The 25,707-nt window shown below is 35.5% G+C and overlaps 1 protein-coding gene across 4 annotated transcripts in view; it reads left to right on the top strand.

Annotated features, from left to right (window-relative positions):
* The window catches only part of RPS6KA3 (ribosomal protein S6 kinase A3), a 102,229-nt gene that overhangs the window by 20,881 nt on the left and 55,641 nt on the right, over positions 1-25,707 (top strand). The window contains exons 2-4 of one of the 4 annotated variants that reach the window (XM_043457538.1): positions 1,870-1,963; positions 2,941-2,977; positions 8,778-8,834. In XM_043457538.1, coding sequence (XP_043313473.1) covers positions 8,793-8,834 — 42 coding nt within the window. In that variant the 5' untranslated portion in view covers positions 1,870-1,963; positions 2,941-2,977; positions 8,778-8,792. Of the gene's footprint in view, positions 1-1,869; positions 1,964-2,877; positions 2,978-8,777; positions 8,835-23,485; positions 23,664-25,707 lie in introns of those variants that run through there. The other 3 variants (XM_043457539.1, XM_043457537.1, XM_043457540.1) reach the window with 3 other exon arrangements.

Here is a 25,707-nt window from a genome sequence, read left to right as displayed (position 1 = left end):
AATCAGATTTAGGTTTGAATTTAGGCTTTGCTTATTTGCCTTAAGCAGGATATTAGACTTTTTTACTTATGCAACAGATATTTATTGAGCACCTACTGTATGCCAGCCAGGCATTTTGTTAGGGGCTGAGGATACATGTGCGTGTGTGTCAGTGCTTTCAAAGATTGACATACCCGTCTTGACTTAATTTCCTCATTTGTAAATTAGTGATAATGCCTCACAGAGTTGTTAGAAGCATCAAAGATGGACTTGCCTAGTGTGTGATAATTACTCAGTAAATGATAGCAATTATTATTACTATATGCATTAAGTACTAATTATGTTTTTAGTCCAGATCAAATCACCTTTTTAATCAGTTTAAGGTTTTTGCTTCACATTTTATTTTTGGCCTTATTATTGCAAACACTTGCTTTCTTCTTTTTCTTCGTGCTTTTTTATGCTTATCTGTTTTTGTTTGGGTTTCTCTTTAAAGCAGTAAATAATTATGTGAATTTTTAAGCGTTTTAAAAATGCAACCTAAGACCATTAAATTTTTATTATCAAGCATTTTGAACACATACCAGAGTAGAGAGAATAATAAACCAGCATATTTCCATAGCTCAGCCTCAAAGATTATTGACTCATGGCCACTCTTGTTTCATCTGTACTTCCCATCACACACACACACTACCTCTCTTCCCCTCCCTGGCTCCAGTGGATTATTTTGAAGCTAATACATCAGTTAAGACATAAATATTTACATGTATATTTCTTAAAAGATAAAGAATTTTTTAAACATTTAATTAGCATACCATCATCACTCATAAAATTATTGATATAATTCTGTAATAGCATCAAATATCCTTTAAAATACTCTGTTTTAAGTAGATACTTTACAGTTCTTAGTGCAAATAGGTGTAAAATAGGAATTATTTTGGTCATCTTATTTTAAGTTTTTTATTCTTGTGGCTTGGTTTCTTTCTGCTGCCTTATGGATTCTTTTGTTTGAGGAGGTTATGAAAAATTGAAGAAAGAATTACAGAGCTGGAAAGACTTGGGTTTGAATCTTGCTTCTGCCATTCACTAACTTTGCTGAACCTTGGTTTCCTCATCTGTAAAATAGGGGTAATTATACCTACCTCATGTGCTTAGGGTTGAATGGGATGCCTACGTAAGGTACTAGTCACAGTCTTTGCCAGTTATGATATTCTCCACTGGTTTGGACTGCAATAAATAATTATAATTCTCAGTTGTTTTACGGTTTTTCAAAGCATTCCAAAGTTTATTAGCTAGTTACTAGAAGCAGTGGTTTTTAAATGTCTTTTAGGAAAGAGAATTTAGAATCTTAGTTTTTCCTTTCTTCCACTATCTCTTTTATTTTGAGTCCACATTAATTTATCCTAAGGTTACAAATGTTACCTCTAACTTTCTAAAGTTTTATATTGTTTATATACTTACATTATTTATTCTTCATTAGTGACCCTTTCTCCTTTATTGGGGTTAATTATTTTATTCAGTTATTTCTAGATACTAAGTTGGTGTCAATATACTTTACCAATTCTTTCCTACCTCAGTATTCTTGAATTCTTATTTTGATTCTCTTTCAATAGTCTAAGACATACCTTTGAACAGTTCATGAAAAAAGGTACTACCAAGGTGGTGAAATTTTATAAGACTTTGCAGAACTAAGAATAATTTCCTGTAACCTTTGTATGTGAAGAACTGGGACAAGGTATAAAATTCTTAGATCTAACTTTTCCCTTTTAACTCTCTGTAAGTCATTACTTCATTGTCTTCTGGCATTTTATTGTTGCAGAGGAGAAATCTGAGGTCAATATGATTTTAGTTCCTTCGAAAATAACCTATTTTTTTCTGCTTGTATGCTTGTAGGATTATATCTTTATCCTTGACATTTAAAAACATTTGCCAGGACATGTCTTGGTGTTGATGATCTCTGTTGAACCTTCTCAGTCTCCAGTCTCAGGTATTTTTTTTCAGAACTGGAAAGTTTTCTTATACTTTTGATTGATTAAACTGCTGGTTTTTCTTTAGGAGCATCTGTTATTCATAGATTATTTCTACGTCTGTCCTCCATAGTTTTTTAATCTTTTCTTTCATTTTTTTTTTCATTTACTCAAGTTTGTCCTCCGTGGCATGGAATCTGTTTTCTGCAGTGTCAATCTGATACTTGCTATTCACAATGCAGATTTAATTTTGGCTACCATGTTTTCATTTCTTTATTCTTATCTCAACATACTCTTGTTTCATAAGCAGAATTCCCCTTAGGGGTACACTCCAAAAAATGAGATGGATTCAGGCCTAAAGACTTATCTATTTTCTGAGGCCACAACCACAGGAAACCATCAGAGAGGGGGAAAAAAGCTTCTGAAAGATTCTTCTAAAACTTAATAATGTAAATATAATCAGTGGTCATTCCTACCCTAGTCTAGAAAATAGAATAGTCTTGAGTACTAGCAGACCTTTAGTTGCTAGAGGAATAGCAAAGCCCATGTAATGGCACCTTAGCTAGAAATAAATGGATTTTTCTAATTACATTGATTGTTTTTTCTCTTTATAAAATAATATAATAAATGCATATAATTTTGAAAATACAGTACAAAGAAGAAAATCCTATGACCCAGGTAACTACTGATAAGATTTTATATGTTTTCCAGTTACATGCACACATGTTGGGGGGGGGTGTGCAAAATTGGGATCATACAATTTAGTTTTGTATCCTTTTTAACTTAATATATTGCAGTCATATTTTTGCATCATTAATTTTTCTTTGAGGCCCTGATTTTAACCATTGCATAGTATTACTACATATGAATAGATGTATTATGCTTTATTTAACCAGTCCCCTGTTGGTCATTTAGATTGTTTTCTATTTTTCAGTATAATGAGTATGATGAATATCACTGTACATAGTCTTTATGCACATCTCTGATATTTCCTTAGGATAAATGAGGAGCTGATTCTTAATCCTGTCACATTGGTAAGGATTATATACATTCCTTATTAAGAATATAAAATGCTTGTTTCTTATTGTTTCAATGTGATTGCATAGAAGATTCTTTGGATTCTGAACAATTTGATGCTATCTTAACTGAAGTTTTAGAGAGGTTTCTAATGCTTCATCGTCAGCACCTTCATGGAAATCCTCTGCCATATGCTTTGGGCAGGAAAACCGCTGCTGATATCAGGGAGTTTGGAAGGCAGATATACTTGTGGAAACTTGAGGATGGTTTAAAAAAAAAAGGCATGGTTCCTGTTTATATCTACAACCTGGATTTCCAGATTAGTACACTAAGGCTCTGGCCCCATTCTTTTCCTCCTCCCTTCCTGTTGTTTTAGGCTGTTCTCTATGAGGAATTCTTTTCTCCCAATGTTCATATGTATATTTCATTTCTAGGTGGTAGGATGTCATGAGATGATATGTCCTGCTAAGTTCAAGGTAGCATTATGAGTCACAAATCATTTTTGTAGTCCTAGTGTATTTGTGCAAGATGGTCTTCTGCTGGACTCAGTGCATTTTTTAAAACTTATTTTATATTTAGTGATAGCAAACTACCAAGCAGCCTAGAAATGTGCATGGTAGTAACACACCATTACAGCAAAACAATCTGTTTAATAGGGTTGCTTAAAATTTAAAAAAATTTTTAATTAGAAAAATATTCTTGATTTTAACATTTTTAAAATTTTCCTTAAAATACTTTGCAATATTGTAGAAGTCCTGAAACCTTGGTTCAGAATTACTGATTTGAATTGTTTATCCTCTTAAGAGCAGGAAAATTATGTGATAATTTTATACCACAACATTAGAAGTTGTGTTGAAAACAATACCTGCTGAAACTGAGGCTAACAGTCTCCTTTGTCTGATTTGTTCTGGTGAGACCCATATTGTATGTTATTCTAATTTTTGACTTTTACACATTCAGACTACCAGAGTAAAGCATGATTAGCATTTCCTAACCTTTTCCAGTATTTCACATAATATTTGCATATGTACAGTCTGCCAAGCTCTGTGATTTTTTGGCTGGAAGGCATTATGGTGGGATGAGAGAGGATAAATACGTTTGCCTCGCATTTAAACTATTCTTTTTCACTCGTACTCATTCTTTAGCCACATTGTATAAAAATACATCACACATATGAATGATCTCTTCCACCCTGCTTGGCAGGAAATTGGCTGTAGTAAGTGGTGAAACAGGTATCTCAATACTCTCCTGTACTACTTCATTGCATTATGACTTTTGGAAGCTAACTGTAGAAATAGAAATATTACACAGTCAATTGAAGGCAAAGAGGGGACAGGAAGTAGCATTTACTGAGCATCTACTGTCCCTTGGTGAGTCCTTTTCATTACAACATCCCTGTGAAGTAGATATTATATGCATCTTACAAATGAGAAAACTGAGGCTCAAAATGTTAAGTAACTTAGCCAGTTAACTACAGCAGTAAGTGACAGGACTGGAGTTTAAACCTGGTACTAGCCAGATTCAGACCACATGTTTTTTCTATTTGTTTCTTAAAATTAGAGAAATAAATTTTCTTGTTTAATTGGTATTATTTCTTGAACTTTTGAAACTGTAAGTATTACAATAGTGAGTCACATTAGTGGTCCATGTAACCTAATCTCTAGTGAAGTCAAGAGTCCTTTTTCAGAAGGGAAAATTCTTAGCCACAGAGGTAATTATCCTCATTTCTAAATAGTTAGCATTTGGATCCTTGTTTTGCTGAAGTGATACAAAAGGTTTATTGAAGTAAAGTTGCCTTTTGGGGTTGATTTTGGTAACACTACACTGGTATGTAGGATAAAATTAGCTTTTATATTTTCTTGTTTTAAAAATTAAATTGTTCAAAGTTCTAAATCTTTTGTAAACTCAGAAAGGAAGTAGATGTTTTTATCCTCCAATTAAAAATAAATAATTATATAAAAAAAGGCTGAAACAGTAGTTTGAAAAAAAGTAGAGCATAAAATACCTTTAGATTATATTTCACTTAACTTTTTTCTTAGATTGCTTTGTTAGTATATTGTATTAATTAATTGAGTGGAAAATTCAGAAAAGAGAATGCATTGTACGATTTATGGATTACATGAAGCTGAACATAGTGAAGAAGCTGATTGACAGAGTTGGAATCTAATCTATAGAGGTTGTAGCAATGAATCAGAACTGGAAAAAGATGAATAAAAAAAATTTAAGGCTCTAAGCCTAAGTATCAAATACAAGATAGAGGATAGAGGGCTTAGTTTCAGTGTAAGTGAAGAAAACAAGAATTTAACCAACAGAAAACAAGAAAGAAATAGTATGACTCAGCAGTGTGTTGTGGATATTCCAAAAATAATGCATTTGTGAACTGCATTAATATGTTTATTATGTAGAACAAGGGAGGTGATATGCCCTTTACTCTGCATTAGTTGTATCAAGGTTGCAGTGTTAATTGCACACAATTCTCTTTTCCACCATTTTAAGATGAATTGGTTGCATGCTCAGTAAAGAAAGTGGTCTCATCTTCTAAATGGAGTGTTTGAAGGAACTTGAATTATCTAGAAAAGAACAGACTTGAGGTGTTCTTTGAGTTTATAGTCACAGCCGTAGATTTACTTCTGTGACTTTGTAGGTAGAGTACAGACAAGTTAGTCATCGCATGTTAGTAATCCTCTTAAAGAGAATTTGCATTTGAGGAAAGTTACTATATGAAGAAGAGCATTATCTAGCAGTCAGTGCTTTTCCTGAAATGGTATGGTGAGCTGCCCAGTGAGGTCTAGTACTTTCTTGTCCTGATAGTGTTCAAATATAGGTGAGAAGGGGATAGAAAGAATTTAAGCATATGATATGAGTATGTTTGTATATTTGGAACAGAAAACTAAGATCAAAATGACTTTATGCAGTATTATTTTATCCTCTTGAACCTACCTTACCTTAGTAATAGTAATTGGTGTTGGTACAGCTTCTTACAGTTTATAATATATTTTCTTATGAGTTATCTTAGTTTTGAGCTTAACAACAACCCTTTGAGTAGACAGGGCAGGTACCCCCATTTTGAACAGATATAAAGTAAATGGATCAGGAGACTCTCTGAATTGCCCCAAATCATAAAGCTTTTTAAGTGGCAGATCTAGGACTCTATCCCTGGTCTACCAATTCAGATTTAGGGCTGTTTCTCCTACACCAAAAAGTAAGTTACAAGCTGGGATTCTTACTTTGCCTTGAAAATCGCAAGGAGCAGATAATTCTCAAATTATATTCCCATGGAAAATATAAATGTAGCTCAAGTTAAACCAAGGATTCTAAAAGCCAAATAATGGGGAGCGATTGAGTAGATCTGTGTTAATAGGAGGAGAGTACTATGCACAATTAGTGAGAAAATCTACTTTGGGCTCCTAGATTAATGATGATACCATTCACTGAGACAGTGAATGCAGAAGTAGCAAATTGGTGGGCCGCAGTGGGAGTGATTGAGTTTTGACAATAATTAAAATAGCTAACTTTGATTGTTTACTGACAGGTCTCATATCATTATCTTATTTAGTCTTCACAGCTCTCTGAAGATAAGACTTTTAATATCCACCTTCCATATGAAGAAAGAGCTTAGATAGTTTAAATAACTTGTCCAAGACTTCATAATCAGTGTAAGAGCAGGACTTTGAAGCTAGGTGTCTGACTCCAAAACCAGTGTTCTTAAGAGCTCTTTTAAGATTTTTCTGGGATATTTGGATAAAAATGATCAGTGTTTGGTTGAATAAATGGTTGTGGCTTTTAAGAGAAAGATGTATCCTGGTGTTATTTGAGTCCTTACCATAGGAGTGGACAATACATAGCCTCTGAAAGTATCTTCGGAAAATAAAGATTTTATACCTGCTTCCTCCTTTTCTGTATTTTGGCACCATTTCTGTATTTTGGCTTTGTAATCTTGTGTGGGCATTTCCTAACCCTGGAACATACTCTATGAGTGTTTGAAAATGGAAGTTGCCCTTTTTATGGGTCAGTAAACCTATGAGATACTGTAGGATGAATCTTTAGGATGAGGGTTTTCATCTCCAGTTTGGTGCCTAGAACATAGCATGAATGAAATGAAATGGATGGATGAATGGATGGATGAATAAATAGAGATAGAGAGAGTGCAGAGAGGAGTTCAAATTCAGAGTAGATGTCTCTTGTGGGTTGTGGGGTAGTGGATGGCTACCTTTTATTTCCTAGTTGATAATTCTCTAAAGATGGTTAGCTTAAATCCTTGTACTTTGTTGAATTAACAAGTGGCCAGGGGCATTACTCCTTTCTCCAGTGAGGGAGCTAGAGAAGACATTACGTATACCTGACTTTTGCTTTTGTTTTTAATTACTCAAATAATACATATTCATTGTAGACATTGTAGACACATTAGAAAATCCAGATAAGCCAGACAATTTAAATTGTCTAAAATTCTACCACTCAGAGATAGTCACTGTTAACATTTTGGTGTATATCCTTCCAGAGTTTTTCCCATACAAATATATACATTAAAACATGTATATATTTATTTACAATGGGATCATTACAATCCATACTGTTTTGTAAACTGCTTTTTCACTTATTACATGTGACTGTCTTTCCATGTCAATAAACTTACATCTTTATCATCATTTTTAGTGACTGCATAGTATTCCATTATATGGATGTACCATATTATATTTAACTAGTTCTCTATTGTTAGGAATTTAGGTTTCCAATTTGGAGTTCTTTTTGGAAAAAGTTATGGTGAGCATTCTTATATGTACATCTTTGCACACTTGTCCATTTTTTTAAAAATTGAAATGATGAGACATTTCAAAGTTTTATGTGTCTTTTTTGTTTTTTAAATACAGGCTTATATTGCCTTCTTGAAAGGTTGTGCTGATTTACACTGTCTACAGCAGTATATCCAGAGTGTTCTTATCCCCATACCTGTATTAGCACTGGGTGTTATTTTTTTCTGTAAATCATTACCAATTTGAAAGGCAAAAGTATCTTTCAGTTAAATGCATTTCTTTGATTAGTGCTAAGGCTGAACTGTTTTTTCCCTTATTGCTCATTTCTGTTGAAGTTCAGTGTTTTTTCTTACAGGTTTGTAAAACGAAGTTCTTTATGTATTGAGGATACCAACCCTTTGTCATATGTTGCTTTTATTTTACTTTTTTGTAATCAATTTGTCTTTATCTTTTTTATGTCTGACAGAGACATTTTAAACTTTTATGGATTCAGATGTCATTTTTTTCCTTTATGATTTCTACCCTTCTTACCTCATAAGTAGTACTCACCTGTGTTTTCTTCTAATGCTTGTATAATTTTACTTTTTGACACTTAAACGTTTAATCCATCTGGAATCTCTATTGATGTAGAGATTTAGCTTAATTTCCCCCCAATAATTAATCATTTGCCCTGATTATCAATGGAGTTGGAATTTAGAATGTGTTTTGCCATAGAAAGTATTGTAAACAATGTTTGGTGAGGTTTAAATAAGACCATTGTAATGCATTTAACTCTTAAAATAAACTCAAGGGCTTGCCAGGGATTACCTGGAAGGGTAACCATCAGTTATTACATCATTTCCATGGAAAAATATTTTTATAATATTAAACATCAGTTTACACATTAACTTTTGAAGCACAACCTGTTGCAAATTGGCAACTTCATACTTAAATGGTGGTTCTTATTTCATTAGAACCCTTTAGGAGTGAAAATATTCCTATATGATTTTGTTTTGTCTGCCTTCGTTTGACTTGAACTGATATGAAATCTGTTTTGGTAACTTTCTACTTGCTATGCTTTTCACAGAATGGACAGCAAATTATGGATGAACCTATGGGAGAGGAAGAGATTAATCCACAAACTGTAAGTAAAATATTGTATCATAGGGATAAAGATAAATCAGATACCATAAAATTTAAACATTCTTATTTTTAAACTGGGCAAAGTAATGATTTTACAGTGTTGGAAACTTATTGATGCTTTCACATTAACTTTACCAAAATACATTCTTGAATATGCCAGTGGTATTTTTTTTAAAAACTGTTTGACAAGCCTGATTTTAAGACAGATTATAAAGACAGACTTTATATTGTTGAAAGTATTTCGTTAGTAACTTAAAGCTTGCTTAAAAAAAAAACCTAATCATAGATTTATTGATGAAATAAATTAATGGTCATGCTTTTTAGAGATGATTAATGTTGAAAAATGATTGTTCACTGTTTCCTCATCTTGCTTTTTTAATTCAGTCCTGAATCCCAGCACCTAGACCAATGCCTGGCACATAATAGGCACTCTTTAAATATTAAAGAAACAAATTAATAAATTGTCTCCTCATACAAGATAACCATTGCTAGCAGCTTAGTTATTATCATCATTTTGTTCTGTATATAAGACAATTATTATTATTGTTTTACATTATTTATTATTATTCCTTGTTTTACATCAATATATCTGACATCCAGTACCCAGTAGATGTTCTATCAGTGCTTGTTAACTAAAGGAACGTATGGATTAAGTCTTGGCTAACATGCAAAGTCTAGTGCCTGAGGCTGCCTTCATATTTGGTCTAGATTTCTGCACCTTCCAGATTATTTGGGTCATTTTACTTCATTGGTCTATAGTATATCTTTATTAACATGTAAGTAAATATAAAAGCAATTAGTATTAATATTGATTTTTCTGCCATCAGCCACCTTGTTTTTCTTGCTACAACAATTCCTTTGGAAGGAAAACCTTCAAATTTTTAATTTTCTGTAGTATAAAATCAAATCATTTTCCATTATGATATTCTATATACATGGCTCATACTTTCCCTCTGAGTACTCCCAGCATTAGTGACATTTACATCTGAAAGGAGATTGCATTCTAGAGATAGATAGGTTGAAAAAGTGCAGGACTAAGAAACTACCAGCAATGTGGGTTAAGTTGTTGAGATCATTCCCCATTACAGGAATCGGGTATAAGATGAAAGCCTAATATTTAATATTTCTTTAATGATATTAAATCCAAAAGACTGTCAAATATTTCTTAGCCTTCTACTTTTAAATTGTATTTTTGCCTTTAATGTACAATTGCATGTTTTTGTCAGTTACTGTTAAATAGTGAAAGTTGAGATGTTGTGGTAGTTATTTTATATGTAATGAATTACCCCTAAACTTAGTAGCTTAAGCCAACATACATTCATTAACTCACAGTTCCTGTGGGCCAGGAATATGGGCATGGCTTAACTGGGTCCTTTTGTTCAGAGTCTCCCATGGACTAGTCACGGAGTTTGCTAGGGCTAAAGTCTCATTTGAACCTTGGCTGAAGAAGGGTCTGCTTCCAAGCTCACATGTTTGTTGGCCCTGATTCCTGGCCCCTAGAAACTGTGAGATAGTAGCTATGTATGGGACTCATTGACTGGTAGACTTTCTTGTAGGTTGATTGACCCCTTTTTGAACCCCCCTTTCTATGGGCTGGAATGCAGAGTATAATGATTAGCCAGTTTTGGCCACAACAAAACTATAGAATGGATATAGAATAACAAGAAAGAAGAAACTTGGATCCTTAAGACTTAAGGACCTAGCGACACTTCTTCACTCTAACCTAGCCTTGTACCTGTGGAATGCTCCGTGAGAGAAAAATAAGCACTTCTCTTGTTTGAGCCTTTGCATTTGGGGGTCTTTTTGTTAGAGCAGCTGAGTCTGTACTCTGACTATATCTTGTCATTCATTGGAGAAGGCAATGGCAACCCACTCCAGTACTCTTGCCTGGAAAATCCCATGGACAGAGGAGCCTGGTAGGCTGCAGTCCATGGGGTCAGTAAGAGTCAGACTCGACTGATTGAATTCACTTTCACTTTTCACTTTCATGCATTGGAGAAGGAAATGGCAGCCCACTCCAGTGTTCTTGCCTGGAGAATCCCAGGGACGGGGGAGCCTGGTGGGCTGCTGTCTTTGGGGTCGCATAGAGTTGGACACGACTAAAGCGACTTAGCAGCAGCAGCAGCAGTCATTCATTAATGAAGTATTTAATGAAGGTCTATTTGGTGTCAAGGACTCTGCTAACTTGTTAGAGACACAAAAACACATAAGGGAAACTTGTAGTTTTAAAATGGCAAAATAAAGCTGTTTTTGTCCTCTTCTCTGAGATATTATCACCCTAAACAACAAGGAGAATAAAAAACAGAAAAGTGGTCTTTGAAATTAGAAGACTTCTGTTATTTGAACCACAATATATAAATATGAAAAGCAGGTAAAAGCTCATAAAAAGATGGAGTTGTAGGACCTTCATGCTGGTAAGTAGTAGATCAGTGGGAAGGAAACCTTGTTTAGGGCCCCAGAGCCCCAGAAGAGCTCAAGAATGAGGTCATCTAGTACTATGGAAAGTGGAGGTATGGCCCAGGCTGAAAATAGCGATTGGTTGAATGTCGACATAAAAAGCCTTCACTCTATCCCCTCTCCTACCCCTGGAAGAGACAGAAAGTATTTCGTAAATAAAAATTAACCGGAGAGGCTCCAGACATAGTAGTAAGTGGGATGAGACACTGGGCTGGAAACAGGGAGATCAAGTGAAAGGCTACTCCTCAGTGGTACTGTGATTCCCCTACCCCTACGCATTTCACCAGCCAGGACCATATCCTCCATACAGGAGAGTGGAGTCATCTTTCCTGAGGAAACAATGATCCCTGATAAAAGAGCTTCAGATAACTGCCATTTGGGAGATCTTCATTGTAAAGGCTGGCTGCTTGGCCAGATAACCTACAAGAAAGCCTACCAGTTGACAAGCTCCACTGGTCCACTTCTTAGTGCCTCACTCTTAAATATGAGTTAAAAGCCAAATATCACCAGACACTTGAGAAAGGCTTCCAACATGAAAGAATAAGTTCTTAAGGGAAAGAGACAATGCAGGAAAAAGAAAAATTAATATCCTTTGAATGCTAAGAGGTGAAGTTGATTTTCTAAAACAGAAGTAGAATGCTATTTTTTTAGTTAGAAAAAGAAGCTCTTAGAAATTAAAATGTGATAATAATATTTTATATTTCAGTAGAATATTTAGAAGCTAAAGTTGAGGAAACTTCATAAAATAGAACAAGACAAAGAGAAAATAGGAGAGAAAATGAAAGAGAAGCAGTCTAACATTTACCTAATAGGAATTCCAGAAAGAGACAGTGGGGAAATGGAGAGGAAAAATTAGGAAAGAAGTAGCATGAGATACATATTTTTCCCTATATCTTAATATCTTTGAAGTCAGAATGTTTTTTATGATTGAAGATGTGACACATTTTAATTGGCCTCACTTTCTCTTTCTTAATGTTATAGTGATAATCATGCTGTTAGATTAGGTAGAATACTAAAATACCAGAAAAAGTTTTTTTCCCTCAACATGAGGACCGTGAGCCTCTGGATTAAAATGGCTTACTGAAAGCCTGTTAATAATAATAATAATTAAAATAAGCTAGAAAGACCACCCTACTCTAAAGAAGGGTCCTTATAAAATATCAAAACACCAGGGATAAAGAGAAGTTTTGCTGTGGGCTAAATGTATTTCCTCAAAATTCATATGTTGAAGCCAATGTGATGATATTTAGAGATGGGGCCTTTGGGAGGTGGTTAGGTCACAAGGGCAGAGCCCTCATGAATGGGATTAGGACCCTTATAAAATACACCCTAGAGAGCTCCCTCACCCCTTCTGCTATGTAACGAGAAGACGCAGCAAAAAGATGGCTATCAATGAATCAGGAAACAGGTCCTTACCAGACACCATATCTGCTGGCAACTTGAGCTTGGACTTCCTGGTGTATAGTACTGTGAGAAATAAATTTCGGTTGTTTATTATAAGCAGCCCACTGTATGGTATTCTGTTAGAGTGGCCCAAACAGACTAAGATAAGCTTTTAGAGATTTTTTTCTTATACCATATATGAAGGAGTGGGTATAAGAACAGTATCAGACATTTCAGCATTGAAAGTTGAAAATCAAGGAGCAATGCCTTTGAAATGCTTAGTAAAAATTATTTTCAAGGAAGATATTTTCAGACATGTACCTATTCTTTGGAAGTTCCTAGAAAATGGGCTCTGCCAACAGTAGAAGATTGTTAACTAAAGGAAAGAGATTCAGGCAACAAAAGACCCAACATTTACAAAAGCACAATGAAGAAAGTTCCTTCCCATTATGATGAATAAAGGATGCTTCAGAAGATTAGTTCATTCACTCCACTTAGACAGTCCTCGGTACAGATTGAAGCAGACAGATGATTCCAGGAGGGCTGTCTTCAGGGGAGAAGATGTTAGAAGTTATAAATTATCCAATAGGTTTGAGTACTGAAAATTCACAAAGAGAGACACAAAGAGAAGAATTTGAGATAGGTACAAAGAAAAGAAAGCAAGTTCTAAAGCAAAACAACTATAAACTTAAAAAAAATGTGTACGAGAAATATAACTAGGGTATATTCCTTCAAGTAGTGAACAGTGTTTACATAGTCATAATATTTATAAAGACTAAATATTGATTTAACCAAAGCTTGTGTTATGAGTTGTCATCTATAATAGGATGTCTAAAGGTAAAAACTGAAATTGGTGAGTCAGAAGAAAATAGTATAAGGTTATTAGCTATCATATAAATAACAGAGGGAACAATGAATAGAGCTGAAAGGGTATCGAAAACACTAGGTACTGCTACTTTTTGGTTATATAAGCCTTGCATCATTATTTGACCCTTTAACCTTCACTCAGACCTTCTTGACTTATGGAGCTGTCCCTGTGATTTCTCTTAAACATGTCCCTTGATTTCTGTTTGTGGGAGAGTTGTTTCATTGTGGTTGAATTTTTTTTTTTTTTTACTTCTTCACACCTCATCTCTTCATGTTTTCCTTTTGTTCTTTGTGCTGCACTCTTCCTCCTTCCCATATCTTAGATCCACCTTTCTTCCATCTTCTAGAATTTATTTCTGTTTTCCTTTCTTCTGGCTTTCTGAAGGCTCAACCCTTTCTTGTCTATATGTACTTGAAGTACAATTATTTCTTTCACGTGTCTAATAAAATATTAGAAAATTTATCTAATTAAATTGATCCATACCAGAATAAACAGATACTTATCACCTTCCTCCATCTCCTTCCCCCAGGAATGTTTGCATGTTCAGTTCAGTCACTCAGTCGTGTCCGACTCTCTGTGACCTCCATGGACTGCACCACGCCAGGCTTCCCTGTCCATCACCAACTCCCAGAGCTTGCTCAAACTCATGTCCATTGAGTCAGCGATACCATCCAACCATCTCATCCTCTGTCATCCCCTTCTCCTCCTGCCTTCTTTCCCAGCATCAGGGTCTTTTCCAGTGAGTCAGTTCTTCGCATCAGGTGGCCAAAGTATTGAAGTTTCAGCTTTAACATCAGTCCTTCCAATGAATATTCAGGACTGATTTTCTTTAGGATTGACTGCTTTGATCTCCTTGCTGTCCAAGGGACTCTCCAGAGTCTTCTCCAACACCACAGTTCAAAAGCATCAATTCTTCGGTGCTCAGCTTTCTTTATAGTCCAACTCTCACATCCATCCATGACTACTGGGAAAACCATAGCTTTGACAAGACGGACCTTTGTCAGCAAAGTAATGTCTCTACTTTTTAATAAGCCATCTAGGTTGGTCATAGCTTTTCTTCCAAGGAGCAAGCGCCTTTTAATTTCATGGCTGCCCTCACCATCTTCAATAAAGTCTGTCACTGTTTCCATTGTTTACCATCCATTTGCCATGAAGTGAGGGGACTGGATGCCATGATGTTAGTTTTCTGAATGTTGAGCTTTAAGCCAGCTTTTTCACTCTCCTCTTTCACTTTCATCAAGAGGCTCTTTAGTTCTTCACTTTCTGCCGTAAGGGTGGTATCATCTGCATGTCTGAGGTTATTGATATTTCTCCCGGCAGTCTTGATTTCATCTTGTGCTTCATCCAGCCCAGCATTTCTCATGATGTACTCTGCATATAAGTTAAATAAGCAGGATGACAATATACAGCCTTGATGTATTCCTTTGCCAATTCAGAACCAGTCTGTTGTTCCATCTCTAGTTCTAACTGTTGCTTCTTGACCTGCATCCAGATTTCTCAGGAGGCAGGTAAGATGGTCTGGTATTTCTATCTCTTTAAGAATTTTCCAGTTTGTTGTGATCCACACAGTCAAAGGCTTTGACATAGTCAATAAAGCAGAAGTAGATGTTTTTCTGGAACTCTGTTGCTTTTCCGATGATCCAGCAGATGTTGGCAATTTGATCTCTGGTACCTCTGCCTTTTTTGCATGTTTAATAGCCATCTTTGCATGTTAATTCATATTTATGTATAATTAGTTGAATTTATCACCAGTTAACTTGCTCCAGCCAGTGTATTTTGTTCTTCTCCCTTACCTTTTAGAGAGACTTTATTTTTATCCTTTATTCTGCTAAGGCTGGGAGAGAGAGATTGCCTTCATAGTAGGTAAGTTACTGTATAGCTCCTCAAGCAAGGATACCTTCCTGGACTCCAGGATTTTCTGTCTTTTCTCATCTGGTCAGAGGACTCCATGCTCTGATAATCCATGCTGAGGAAATAGGGAGTTTGAGCTGTTTAAGTCTCCATAATCATCCAGGAATCTTTAAAGCAGTTTCTTGTTTAGTGGGAAAATAATTCTCTTAATGGTTCTTACAGTGGCAGGCAAAGGTTCTTCTGAGGTTTGAGAATTAAAGGAGATAAATAAATACCTAGCACAAAGGAAGAGCCCGATAAGTGTTAATTTTCCTGTCCTCTTCCTCCCAGAGACTGATCCTGCTCTCTCAGACTGTTAACCAGGGATAAAGTATGCCTCTTAGAAACAAGGGTGGTATCCAGGAATTTTGTGGCTGACAGTAGACTTGGCTTCAGACAAAATTGAGAAATGACTTTTTCTTAATTTGGCCCTTTGGCCCTTCTATTCCTTGTATTGTTTATTTCTAATGGCCATGCATATGTGAATTGCTCATAACATTAACTTTGTATTATATTATTACAGTTCTAAATACTATATATCAACTCAGTCTTTGTAGCTCTTATATCAGAGTCACATGCATGATTGTCAAGAATTGGAAAAAGCTTGTTAAAAGTAGTAGTGGTAAAAATGGTTTTAAAAGATACAATGGAGATGGGTCATAGATGACCTTAGATGCCAAGGTAAAGAGCAACACCCTGTGAAGGTACACAGGCAGTGTCCCATTCTTTTCAAATCTCCTGATGGGACTTTAGTAATAGTTTTTTCCAACTTCTACACATGCCTAAGGCAGCAGTGATGTGTTTGATGGCCTTCACAGCATTCAGGGAATTTCACCAGTTCCCAGTTTTCTGTTGATTTCCTCCATGTCCTTGAAGGTTCCCTCAAACTCTCTTAAAACTTGTGTTTGAACATCCAGAAATGACACTCATAGCCATAAGTCCAGCACACACTTGTGTAGCTTTTGAAGTTATGGGTTAAATACAGACTACAGAAAGAGAAGCCCTAGAAGAGTAGACAATAGTCAGTGAAGAACCCACTCAACACAGGAAAGTACAATAGAGTGCTCATTGGCAGTGAGCATTTGTGGAGTGATACATTAATGACACTTACTGACTGATTGTGTAGAGTATTGTCTGCGGTTCTAACTCTCATAGGCTGAGAGTATATTTTAGCACTTAGAGCATGGGGAAAATATGCTCTAGTAGATTTAAGTATATGACACTTAGAAAAATATTTCTGGGATTAAGTAGCATTATAATTAGCACTGCATGGTGGCATTAAATGGGAATAATAGACAAAATTTCCAAGCATGTAAGATTTCCTATACTACATTTTTCGCCCTCTTTCAGGGCTATTTTTAATTTCTAGTGTCCCTTCTCTCCCCTAAGAGCTTTTAAAAATCACACACGCACACTCCCTTTCAAAAACAAGATCATAACTTGCCTAACTCATATGATCCCTCTGATCCAAATTTGCTTCTCCTCTGCTGTGGTCTGCTTATCACAATACTCATTTTCTCAGAGTTTGAGTGATCTAAACCATAATTGGAAAGAAAGAATATTCATTTGATTAAGTTCTTTTGAAATGTGAGTGGTTTATTTAGTCAACCTGAAATACTGGTGTATTGAAAGTTGTAACCTCTGTACTTGAGTGGATCTCTTAATTTACCCATTTTAGACAAAAATGACTAAGTGAAAAGAACTCCAGGCTAAGCAGGAAAAAGTGAATAAGGAGACCAGCAATACCGCCTAGGGTGTATTGCTGCTTACTGCAAGATGCCAGTCTGGCACTCAGTGGTGCTGCCCCCTCGCTCTTATATCATGCTCAGAGGAGATGTTGTGAGTGGAATATAGTGTGCTTTCCATTGAGACAGGGCCTTAGAAGCAACCCCTCTCCATGTTCTAGGAAGCCACTACCCTTTGGTTCAGGTTGATGGTCATGAAACTTATTTCCCATCTCTGATTTAAAACCTTACAATCTTAGTATTTTATAACAGTTTTTATTGATGGATGTGTGCTACAGAATACTTCCCCTATACTTAAATGGAAGTCCTTAAATATTAACCTAATTAGTATCTGAAAATTTGATTTCATACAAAAAAAAAAAAACCCTGTATCTGAAGGAATTGGTTAAGAATATGTTAAGTTTTTATTATAGCAGTAGATTTTTCTCCAGCAGAGTTTAGCTGTCATAGAGTCATGAAGTTGGTTAATAATTGACCAGAGTTCAGGTTTTGCCAGACAAATAGAATGTGTGGTGTAGAGAAAGTGGTCAGAAACTCTGCTGTGGACTCTCTACTGAGCTGTATTCCTTCAGGGTCTTATCAAAAGGTTTAGCACCTCCTGGTGTCTGGCCTATGTCAGCCACTGGCCATGCATATACACTCTCCTTCCCCAGATATAATTGCCTGGCTGGGCTCCTACCAACATCACAGCCATTCCCACTTTTGAACTTGGGCAGCGGGTTCCTTAACTTCTCTCTAACCCTTTGTTTCTTCATCTGTAGTGTGGATAACTACTTATTCTCATTGTGGTGAGAATTAACTGAAATAATTTCATGTAAAACATGGTTCTTAGCATATAGTAGTATCTTAAATGATATTGTTAGAATTATACTTGAAAAAATTTATTAATAAATGAGAATTCAAATTAAGGAATTGAGAATTCAGTGAACGAAACTGGAAAAAGAACTACACAGTAAACCTATAAAAAGCAAGAGAAGAATTTAAATTCCAAAATTGGTGAATTAGAAAACAGGAAAAATAAGAAACAAAAGGAAATGCACAACATTAGGAAAGCAAAACAGAATATAACCACAGATAGGAAGGAGATTAAAACATTATAACAACTGAAATATTTACAGATGAAATATTATAATGTCAGGGATTTACTTCAAAATAATTAGTTATGAGAGTGAGGGGAAGTGAGTATTTCAAGGAAAATTGGCCATGAGTTGATAATTGTTACAGTTGAGTGCTGGATTCATGAGGGTTTGTTATACTATTCTATTATGTAAACTTGAAGTTTTCCTTAAATTCGATTAAAAAAACATAATAGTGTACTAACTATGGGCTTCCCTGGTGACTCAGTAAAGAATCTGCCTGCAGTGCAGGAGACCCGGGTTTGATCCCTGGTTCAGGAAGATCCCCTGGAGAAGAGAATGGCAATCCACTCCAGTATTCTTGCCAGGGAAATCCCATGGACAGAGGAGCCTGGTGAGCTACAGTGCAGGGGGTCACAAAGAGTTGGACATGAATGAGTGACTGACACTTTTTTCACTTTCATACGAAGTATATCTCTATGCTAATATGAAAGTCTTGCTGAAATATGTGGTTTTTAAAATACGGAAAAACTATGACTTTACCAATAGGAAGGGAGAACTTTTAAGTTATTAAATATGTACTGCCATTGTCCTAAAACATATGAAAATTTGTATCGCCTTCTAGTCTGTTTTATAAAGTTAGCATAGCCCTGAAAATGAAAGAACACAGAAAAGGAAATTGTGCCAATTTAATTTATGAATACAGATGCAAAAGTCCTTTTAAAAATTTACAAATCAAATACAGATTTATAGTAAAGCAATGGAATTTTCCCAGAAATGCAAGCATATTAGGACATGTTGATCTAAGTTATCAAATCAGTGAGTCAAAGGAGAAAAACTAAGTTTATTATATTAATAGATAATAAAAAGACATTTTACAAAATTGAATATTCATTCTTCTTTTAGTAAAGAGGAAATAGTCTCATATTAACATAATTAAATCATGTCTAAACCCAAATATTGATCACCATATTTGAACGATTTTCTGAGTATATTCCCAAGTTAGGATCAAGGTAGCATTTATTAGTGTTTGCTTTATGCTCCATAGACTATGAGAAATTTGAGTTTTAGTCTGGAATTCGAAGCCATTGAAGCATGTGAGATAGGGGTACAACCTAGCCTGATTTCTGTTTTTAAATTATTCTGGCTGCTCTGAAGAAAAAGGATTGTATAGGAGAAATTTGGAAAAAGGAAAATCGGTTAGATGGTGCTAGATGATAATGGCTTGTACTGACAATGTCAGAGGAAATAGAAATAGACAGATTTGAGGTGTATTTCAGAGATAAAATATATAGAATTTATTGATGGATTAAATATGAAGGGAAGGAAATTAGATTAGAAAGGAAAAAGCCAAAAAGGACTTATAGATTTTGGGGATCAGTATTGATGCTGCTGCATAAAATGAGGCAGTTTAGCTTTTATTACACTGGAAATCAAATGCAAACTTCTTGATAGTCTGTAAAACCCTGCTTGATGTGGCCTGAACCTACCTCCCGATTTCCTTCACTTTCCTTGGTGTTCACACATTCTAGCCACCAAGGTCTTTCCTTTGTGTTTTGAGTTCATTGAGCTGATTTCCTAATTTCAGGGCTTTTGCATTTGCTGCTCATTCTGTTGGAAGACTCGAGACCATGAGTCAGCAAACTGTCTATGAAGGGCTGGGTAGTGAGTATTTTAGGCTTTGTGAGCCATGTGGGCTTTATGGCAACCACCCACGTCAGTGGTAGCCATCATGTAGGGCAAAACCAGCAGGAGCTGTTAGGTAAATGGCAATGGGCATGACCAGATTTAGCCCTTGACTGGCCCTGCTTGACTGTAGTTTACCCTTGCCTGAGGTCTTGGTATGGTTCTCTCGTTATTATTTAGGTTCTTCCTGGAGGACAACTTGCCAAATAAGTTAGGATCAAGAAACTTTAAAATGCTGTATACTCCACCTTTAGAAGGTGCCATCCCTGGTGGCTCAATCAGTAAAGAATTTGCCCACAACACAGGATCCCCAGGTTCTATCCCTGAGTGGGGAAGATCCCCTGGAGGAGGAAATGGCAACCCACTCCAGTATTCTTGCCTGGAGGATCCCATGGACAGAGGAGCCTGGTGGGCTACAGTCCATAGGATTTCAAAGATTCAGACATGACTGAAGCAACTTAGCATGCACTACCTCTAGAAATACAGTGCCATTTCTAGAAATTATTTCTAATAAACTGTGAATGTATACAAAACATGGAGACATTCCAGTGATATAGATCAAATACCCAGCACCCCAGGGAATTTATATAGTAGAATCCTCTGCAGTCATTAATGATATATTGAGGCTGATTTAATAATAGAAAACAAGGGTCAGCAAACTATACCTGAGACCTGCCCCCTATTTTTGTTAATGAAGTTTTATTGGAACACAACCTCACCCATCCTTCTTCCTGCTACAATGGTGGTATTGACACCAGTATGCCTTGCAAAGCCGTATTTTCTGACCCTCTACAGAAAAAAAATGATAATATTCTGTAGTATGGTTCAAGTGTGTACATGTATATATTCAGGAAAAAACTAGAAAGCATCGAAATAGTGAATTTTTTCCCTCTTTTGTTTTTCTCCTTTTTGTTTATCTTTATTATTTAAGCTTTCTATCCTGGACATGCATAATTTTTATAATGAAAGTTACTTAAATAGTAAGGTGAATGATAAAACCAGTAAGACACAAAAATGAAAAACTAGCTGAAAATTTTAAAAGATAAATTTAAAGATAGTTAAAAGTTAGAGGCAGGAGAATATCAGCAATAGTATCTAGTTTCATGGGCACAACCACACAAGTAGTGTCCATTTCAGACTTCAGTATATGATACTTAATTGGGCAGCCGTTATTTGAGTTTCTCCTATGTGCTGTTTGGAGAGGGAAATGGCAACCCACTCCAGTGTCCTTGCCTGGAGAATCCCAGGGACGGTGGAGCCTGGTGGGCTGCCATCTATGGGGTCGCACAGAGTCGGACACAACTGAAGCGACTTAGCAGCAGCAGCAGTATGTGCTGTTTGCTATAAAGATACAAGCAAGTATGGTGCCTGTTCCAAAGATTAATCTGGTAGGGACAATGGCATATGCTTAAACACTAATAAATGCCATAAACAATGTCCTGAAGGACTTTAAGAGTTTTTGTTCTGGTTAGGAGATAACTTAACACCCAAGTAAAACAATTGTTCAGTGATATATATTGAGCTACTCTTTTAACTTTGTTTATGGTGCCTTTTGATGTAAAGGAGTTTTTAAATTTTATAGCCCAATCTATATCAATGTTTTCCTTTATGCTTGCATTTTCTAAACAGGTAGCCAAATACCACCACATCTCCTTCAGAGGTAAAGCATCCCATTCTTTCCTGTCGCTATGTTTATCTTTTATACAGCAGTACCATGCTGTTTTAATTAAGGTATCATTTCAACTGAGGGAGACTTAGTTCAGATTTTGGTATCTGAAATATTGCTTTATATTTTAGGGATAATATTAAAAAGCATAACTCGCAGTAAAATCTGAATTAACCTGAGCATCACTAGTCAGTAAAGCCAATTTAGACCAACCCTTTAAATTCCAAAAAGGTTATTTGGTTGCTCCTGTTCTTAAATGTTACAAGAGTAAAGTTGGTGACTGCTCTGTGCGGGAGCACTCCTGTTTTGTTCTGTGCACCTCAGTTGGTTGTCTAGTAACTGTGACGTTTGCCTCTTCTTGACTGTCTTAAGAAGCACCTCATGTTGAGAGACTGGTTCAGTGTTGGGTGATTGTCCTGGCCTTGCTGCCCTTTTGCAGTATTGTAAGGAGCCTTAAGTAATTGATTTTGGGAGATGGGAGGGTTTATGTTCTGATGGAAGACTTTTTAAGTGCTTGCTGAAAAACAAAGATACGCATTTTTAACCAAGAGACATGCAGTTTCCCAGGCAGAGTTGAAAATTTTATCTTGGCAATTTGTTTGAGTCCCAGGTGATTCTAATGTGTTTGGTTACATAGGATAATATTTCAAATCGAGTAATTTTTTTTCCTTCAACTGTATTAGGTTATTTATAGAACACGGCCATAAAAATTTGATCTAGCAGAAAGAGCTGTGGCCTTTCACATGGTATCTGTAACACCTAATAGGCCCTCTAATATTTGCCCAATTAGGACAGCAGCACTGAGCTCTCATGGTAGGTAGCTCTGTCATCAAATATGTGCCAGCCTCCACCGTAGTTCCTTCATGCTTGGAGTAAACCTGCTGATTTCTAGATGCTCTTCAGTTCTTGAAAATGCAGTGATTTTTATGAAATTTGTACAGGGTATGTAGATTAACATTTGAGGTTTTTATTGGTTCCACATAGATTGTGTACGTTAAATAGAGTATCTTCCCACAGATCTTGATGCTTCTATCGTTTGGTTTTGTTTAAATGGCACTGTCTCAGTGATCATGTCTGAATATTGGCATACTTTAAAAAATATTTCTCAAAGCAAAAATACCTTAGAAGAACTTCTGGAAGCTATTAGAGGATGAAATGGAGTAAGGGATTGTATGGTAGTTTCACCCTCCCTTCTTTTCCAGATTTACTTCAGTAAATGTTCCTTTTGCTCACTAATAACCCAGGGAGTGGGCTTTTTTTTTTTAATTTAGATTTTATCAGCTAGGAATGTGAGTTTTAACTGTGGGCCTTGAAGTCTTTAACCAGGTTGATAATTGATGTTTAGAAACCAATATGAATTTAAATATAATTTACTTTCATTTAAGATGGGAAGAATCTGTCCTCAGATCACAATTAAAAAGTTTCTTGCATGTGGTCATTTTCTTCCCATAGTTCGGAAACTCTTCCTCACTGACAGGGAACACCCATTACATGTCTACATGTAACTTTAAAGTAGTCTTGAAACTATCCTTTGGAGTATGTGTATAAACATTACAAAGGGTAAAATTTCACATGTGAATCAATGACTTATTATTTTAACAGTGCTGACTAGTTTCAGTTGCTTTTAAAGTGTCGTATAGTTAAGAAATACCAATCTATCTCAGGATTCTGAAATAAAAGAACGTTCACTTCACTGGTTGTGAAAATCGTCCGGATTTCTGGGAACCAGGCGTATGAACATTTCAACAGGATTTTGCTATCAGCAAATCTGTTTTGGTTTCCTGTTCTGGCCTCCCTACCTATCAGCTACATTAGTGCCCTCGCCATTACGGTTCTCCTTTCTTTTACCACAGGAAAATTGTCAGGCCTCTTTCTCTAGCATTTCGGGACCCGCCTGACAGGAAATTTTCTAATTGCCGGAACAGCTGGTAGGGGAAAACTTTGCAGGGGCTTGGCCTTCCCTTTCTAACTTAAGTTTTACCGTCAGAAATTCTTTTATCACCATCATGGTTTCGTAGCCATGTTTAAATTTCTGTCTTTTCGTGTTCGCTCTATACAGGTAAGCTTTGTTCAACTTCTTTAAAGACTAAAATGTTTCGGTTGGAGCTAAGTATAATTACACTAATTAAATAATTATTTTACTTTATATGTTCTTTTAAGTAGCTTTTCAGAATTCAAAACCAGTTCTTAAGGAACATTTAAAGGATGCTATTTCTGTTTACTTAAAGTAAACCAGCTATTTATATTATACATTTCAACTCTGTGTATTTTCTAAAGTTATTTTACATTGGCTTTTTAGTGCTAAGGTAATTTTTATCTTGTTAGTGTGTATAATTTTGTATTATAAAACAGATGACTGTAACTCTCAGTATTAAACTAGGCCTGAACAAAAAAACAAAAATTAAAAAAAATAAACTATGCCTGAACAAAATTGGAAACGTACTAATATTTAGGAGATTACCATGTAATAATAATGAAAGCAACATTGTAAGAGAATGTCTTATTTTAAACAATCAAGAACTTAAAAGCAGAGTTTTGTTGAAATTAGTTCTTTTAAATATTTGAAGTTTTTAATCAATTATATTTTAAGTGGGTAATTTTAGAGTAGACACAGTTTTCAAATCATAACTTTGTTAAAATGTGTTTGTGAATGATAATTTGCATTGTATTTAATCTAAAAGCATGCCAAAATCAACTTGATATTTTCCCATGAGAATTGTGCTGTCCTGCTGTTCTTTAAAGAGAATTAAATTTGTTGATCAGGATTCCCGACTGGGAGAAAACTCAGTGCTCTTTGCAGCAGTTATTGAGAATATTAGTCTAGGAAACTAACAGTGCTCTTTTTTTCAAGCATAGATTCAAGAAACTGGTTGGAATACTCTCTTAAAGAATTTGATTAAATGAAAAATGTTGACCATATTTATCATTCATTAGCAAATCAAGTAAATTGGATTCGGTCAAATTGTAATCTAGAATAAATTAAAACGTAGTTTCTCACCACAACTTGAATAACCAGACTAATTATGTGTCACAGCCAAAATATTAACATATCTTTCTAAAATTAAAAGCTGTGTACTATGGAACTATAAGTATCTATATAGAGAGCAGTGTTTAATTTTGGATTATATTTAAGAGGTCAATATAATCTTATAATTTCATTTGTTAGAGTTTTTTTTTATGATAGGCCACAAAATGATTACATATCCATGAGTAGAAAATACTTATTTATTGGCTTTTACTAAGGAATACTTAAATATTTTATTTCCAGCTTCAACAATGTTTTCTGACATTAAAAACAATTTTAAAAATACAAATGCCTTAAGAACACACTTCCTGACTCAAGGGAGGGGAGGAAAAAGGAAATTATGTATACAAGGCAGGGCATAATGCCAAATGTTGAATCATTCTTTAAAATCAGTAATGTCACCCAGTTTGGTTTTTTGATGTTTGGATGCTAAAACATTAGGTTTTCTATAACTCAGGTAGGCAGCATCAATTTCAGTTCCTTTTCTTTAATCCTTTTAAAAAAACATTTTAAGAACAAAATTCTATTTTTTCCCTTTCAACTTGGAAAGGAAACATTGAGTTAATTATTCCCTATTAAGGAAAAGACCTCAAAGACCATTTAAGGCAAAAGCTATGGACCTTTTCTTGGTCCTGGGAAACAAATGAGGTGACCTTTCTCTTTGACGGGAGGAGCACCAAAAGATCCATCTGTCCATGAATTTTCTTCTGCCCTTTTTCTGTGATGTCTAAAATGATACTCTACAAATTCCAAAAATTACAGATTTTTTTTTTAACTGAATGGCCTTTGTTTTATCTATCAGGGTCATATCTCAACAAGTGTTTACCCAGTAGTACATCTTTGAAACCCTGGGTAAATTCCTGAAGAGCAGATACTTTTCTGGATCTTAGTATTGGAAATACCTAGCACCATACCGGGCCCATAATCTGAATTGCCTTCTAACAAAAAGGAAGTACCCTAAGAGAATATGTCATAGATCAGAAACACTTCTTTCAGAACCAGGCAGTCACGAAGGAAAAGTACAAGAACTGCCTGAGTTTTAGTCCCCTCTTGAACCTTTCCTTTTCTTCCTCTCCTT

This window comes from Cervus canadensis, chromosome X (genome assembly GCF_019320065.1).
Source record: "Cervus canadensis isolate Bull #8, Minnesota chromosome X, ASM1932006v1, whole genome shotgun sequence".
Lineage (NCBI taxonomy): Eukaryota > Metazoa > Chordata > Mammalia > Artiodactyla > Cervidae > Cervus > Cervus canadensis.
This window is presented reverse-complemented; position numbering and strand designations above follow the sequence as displayed.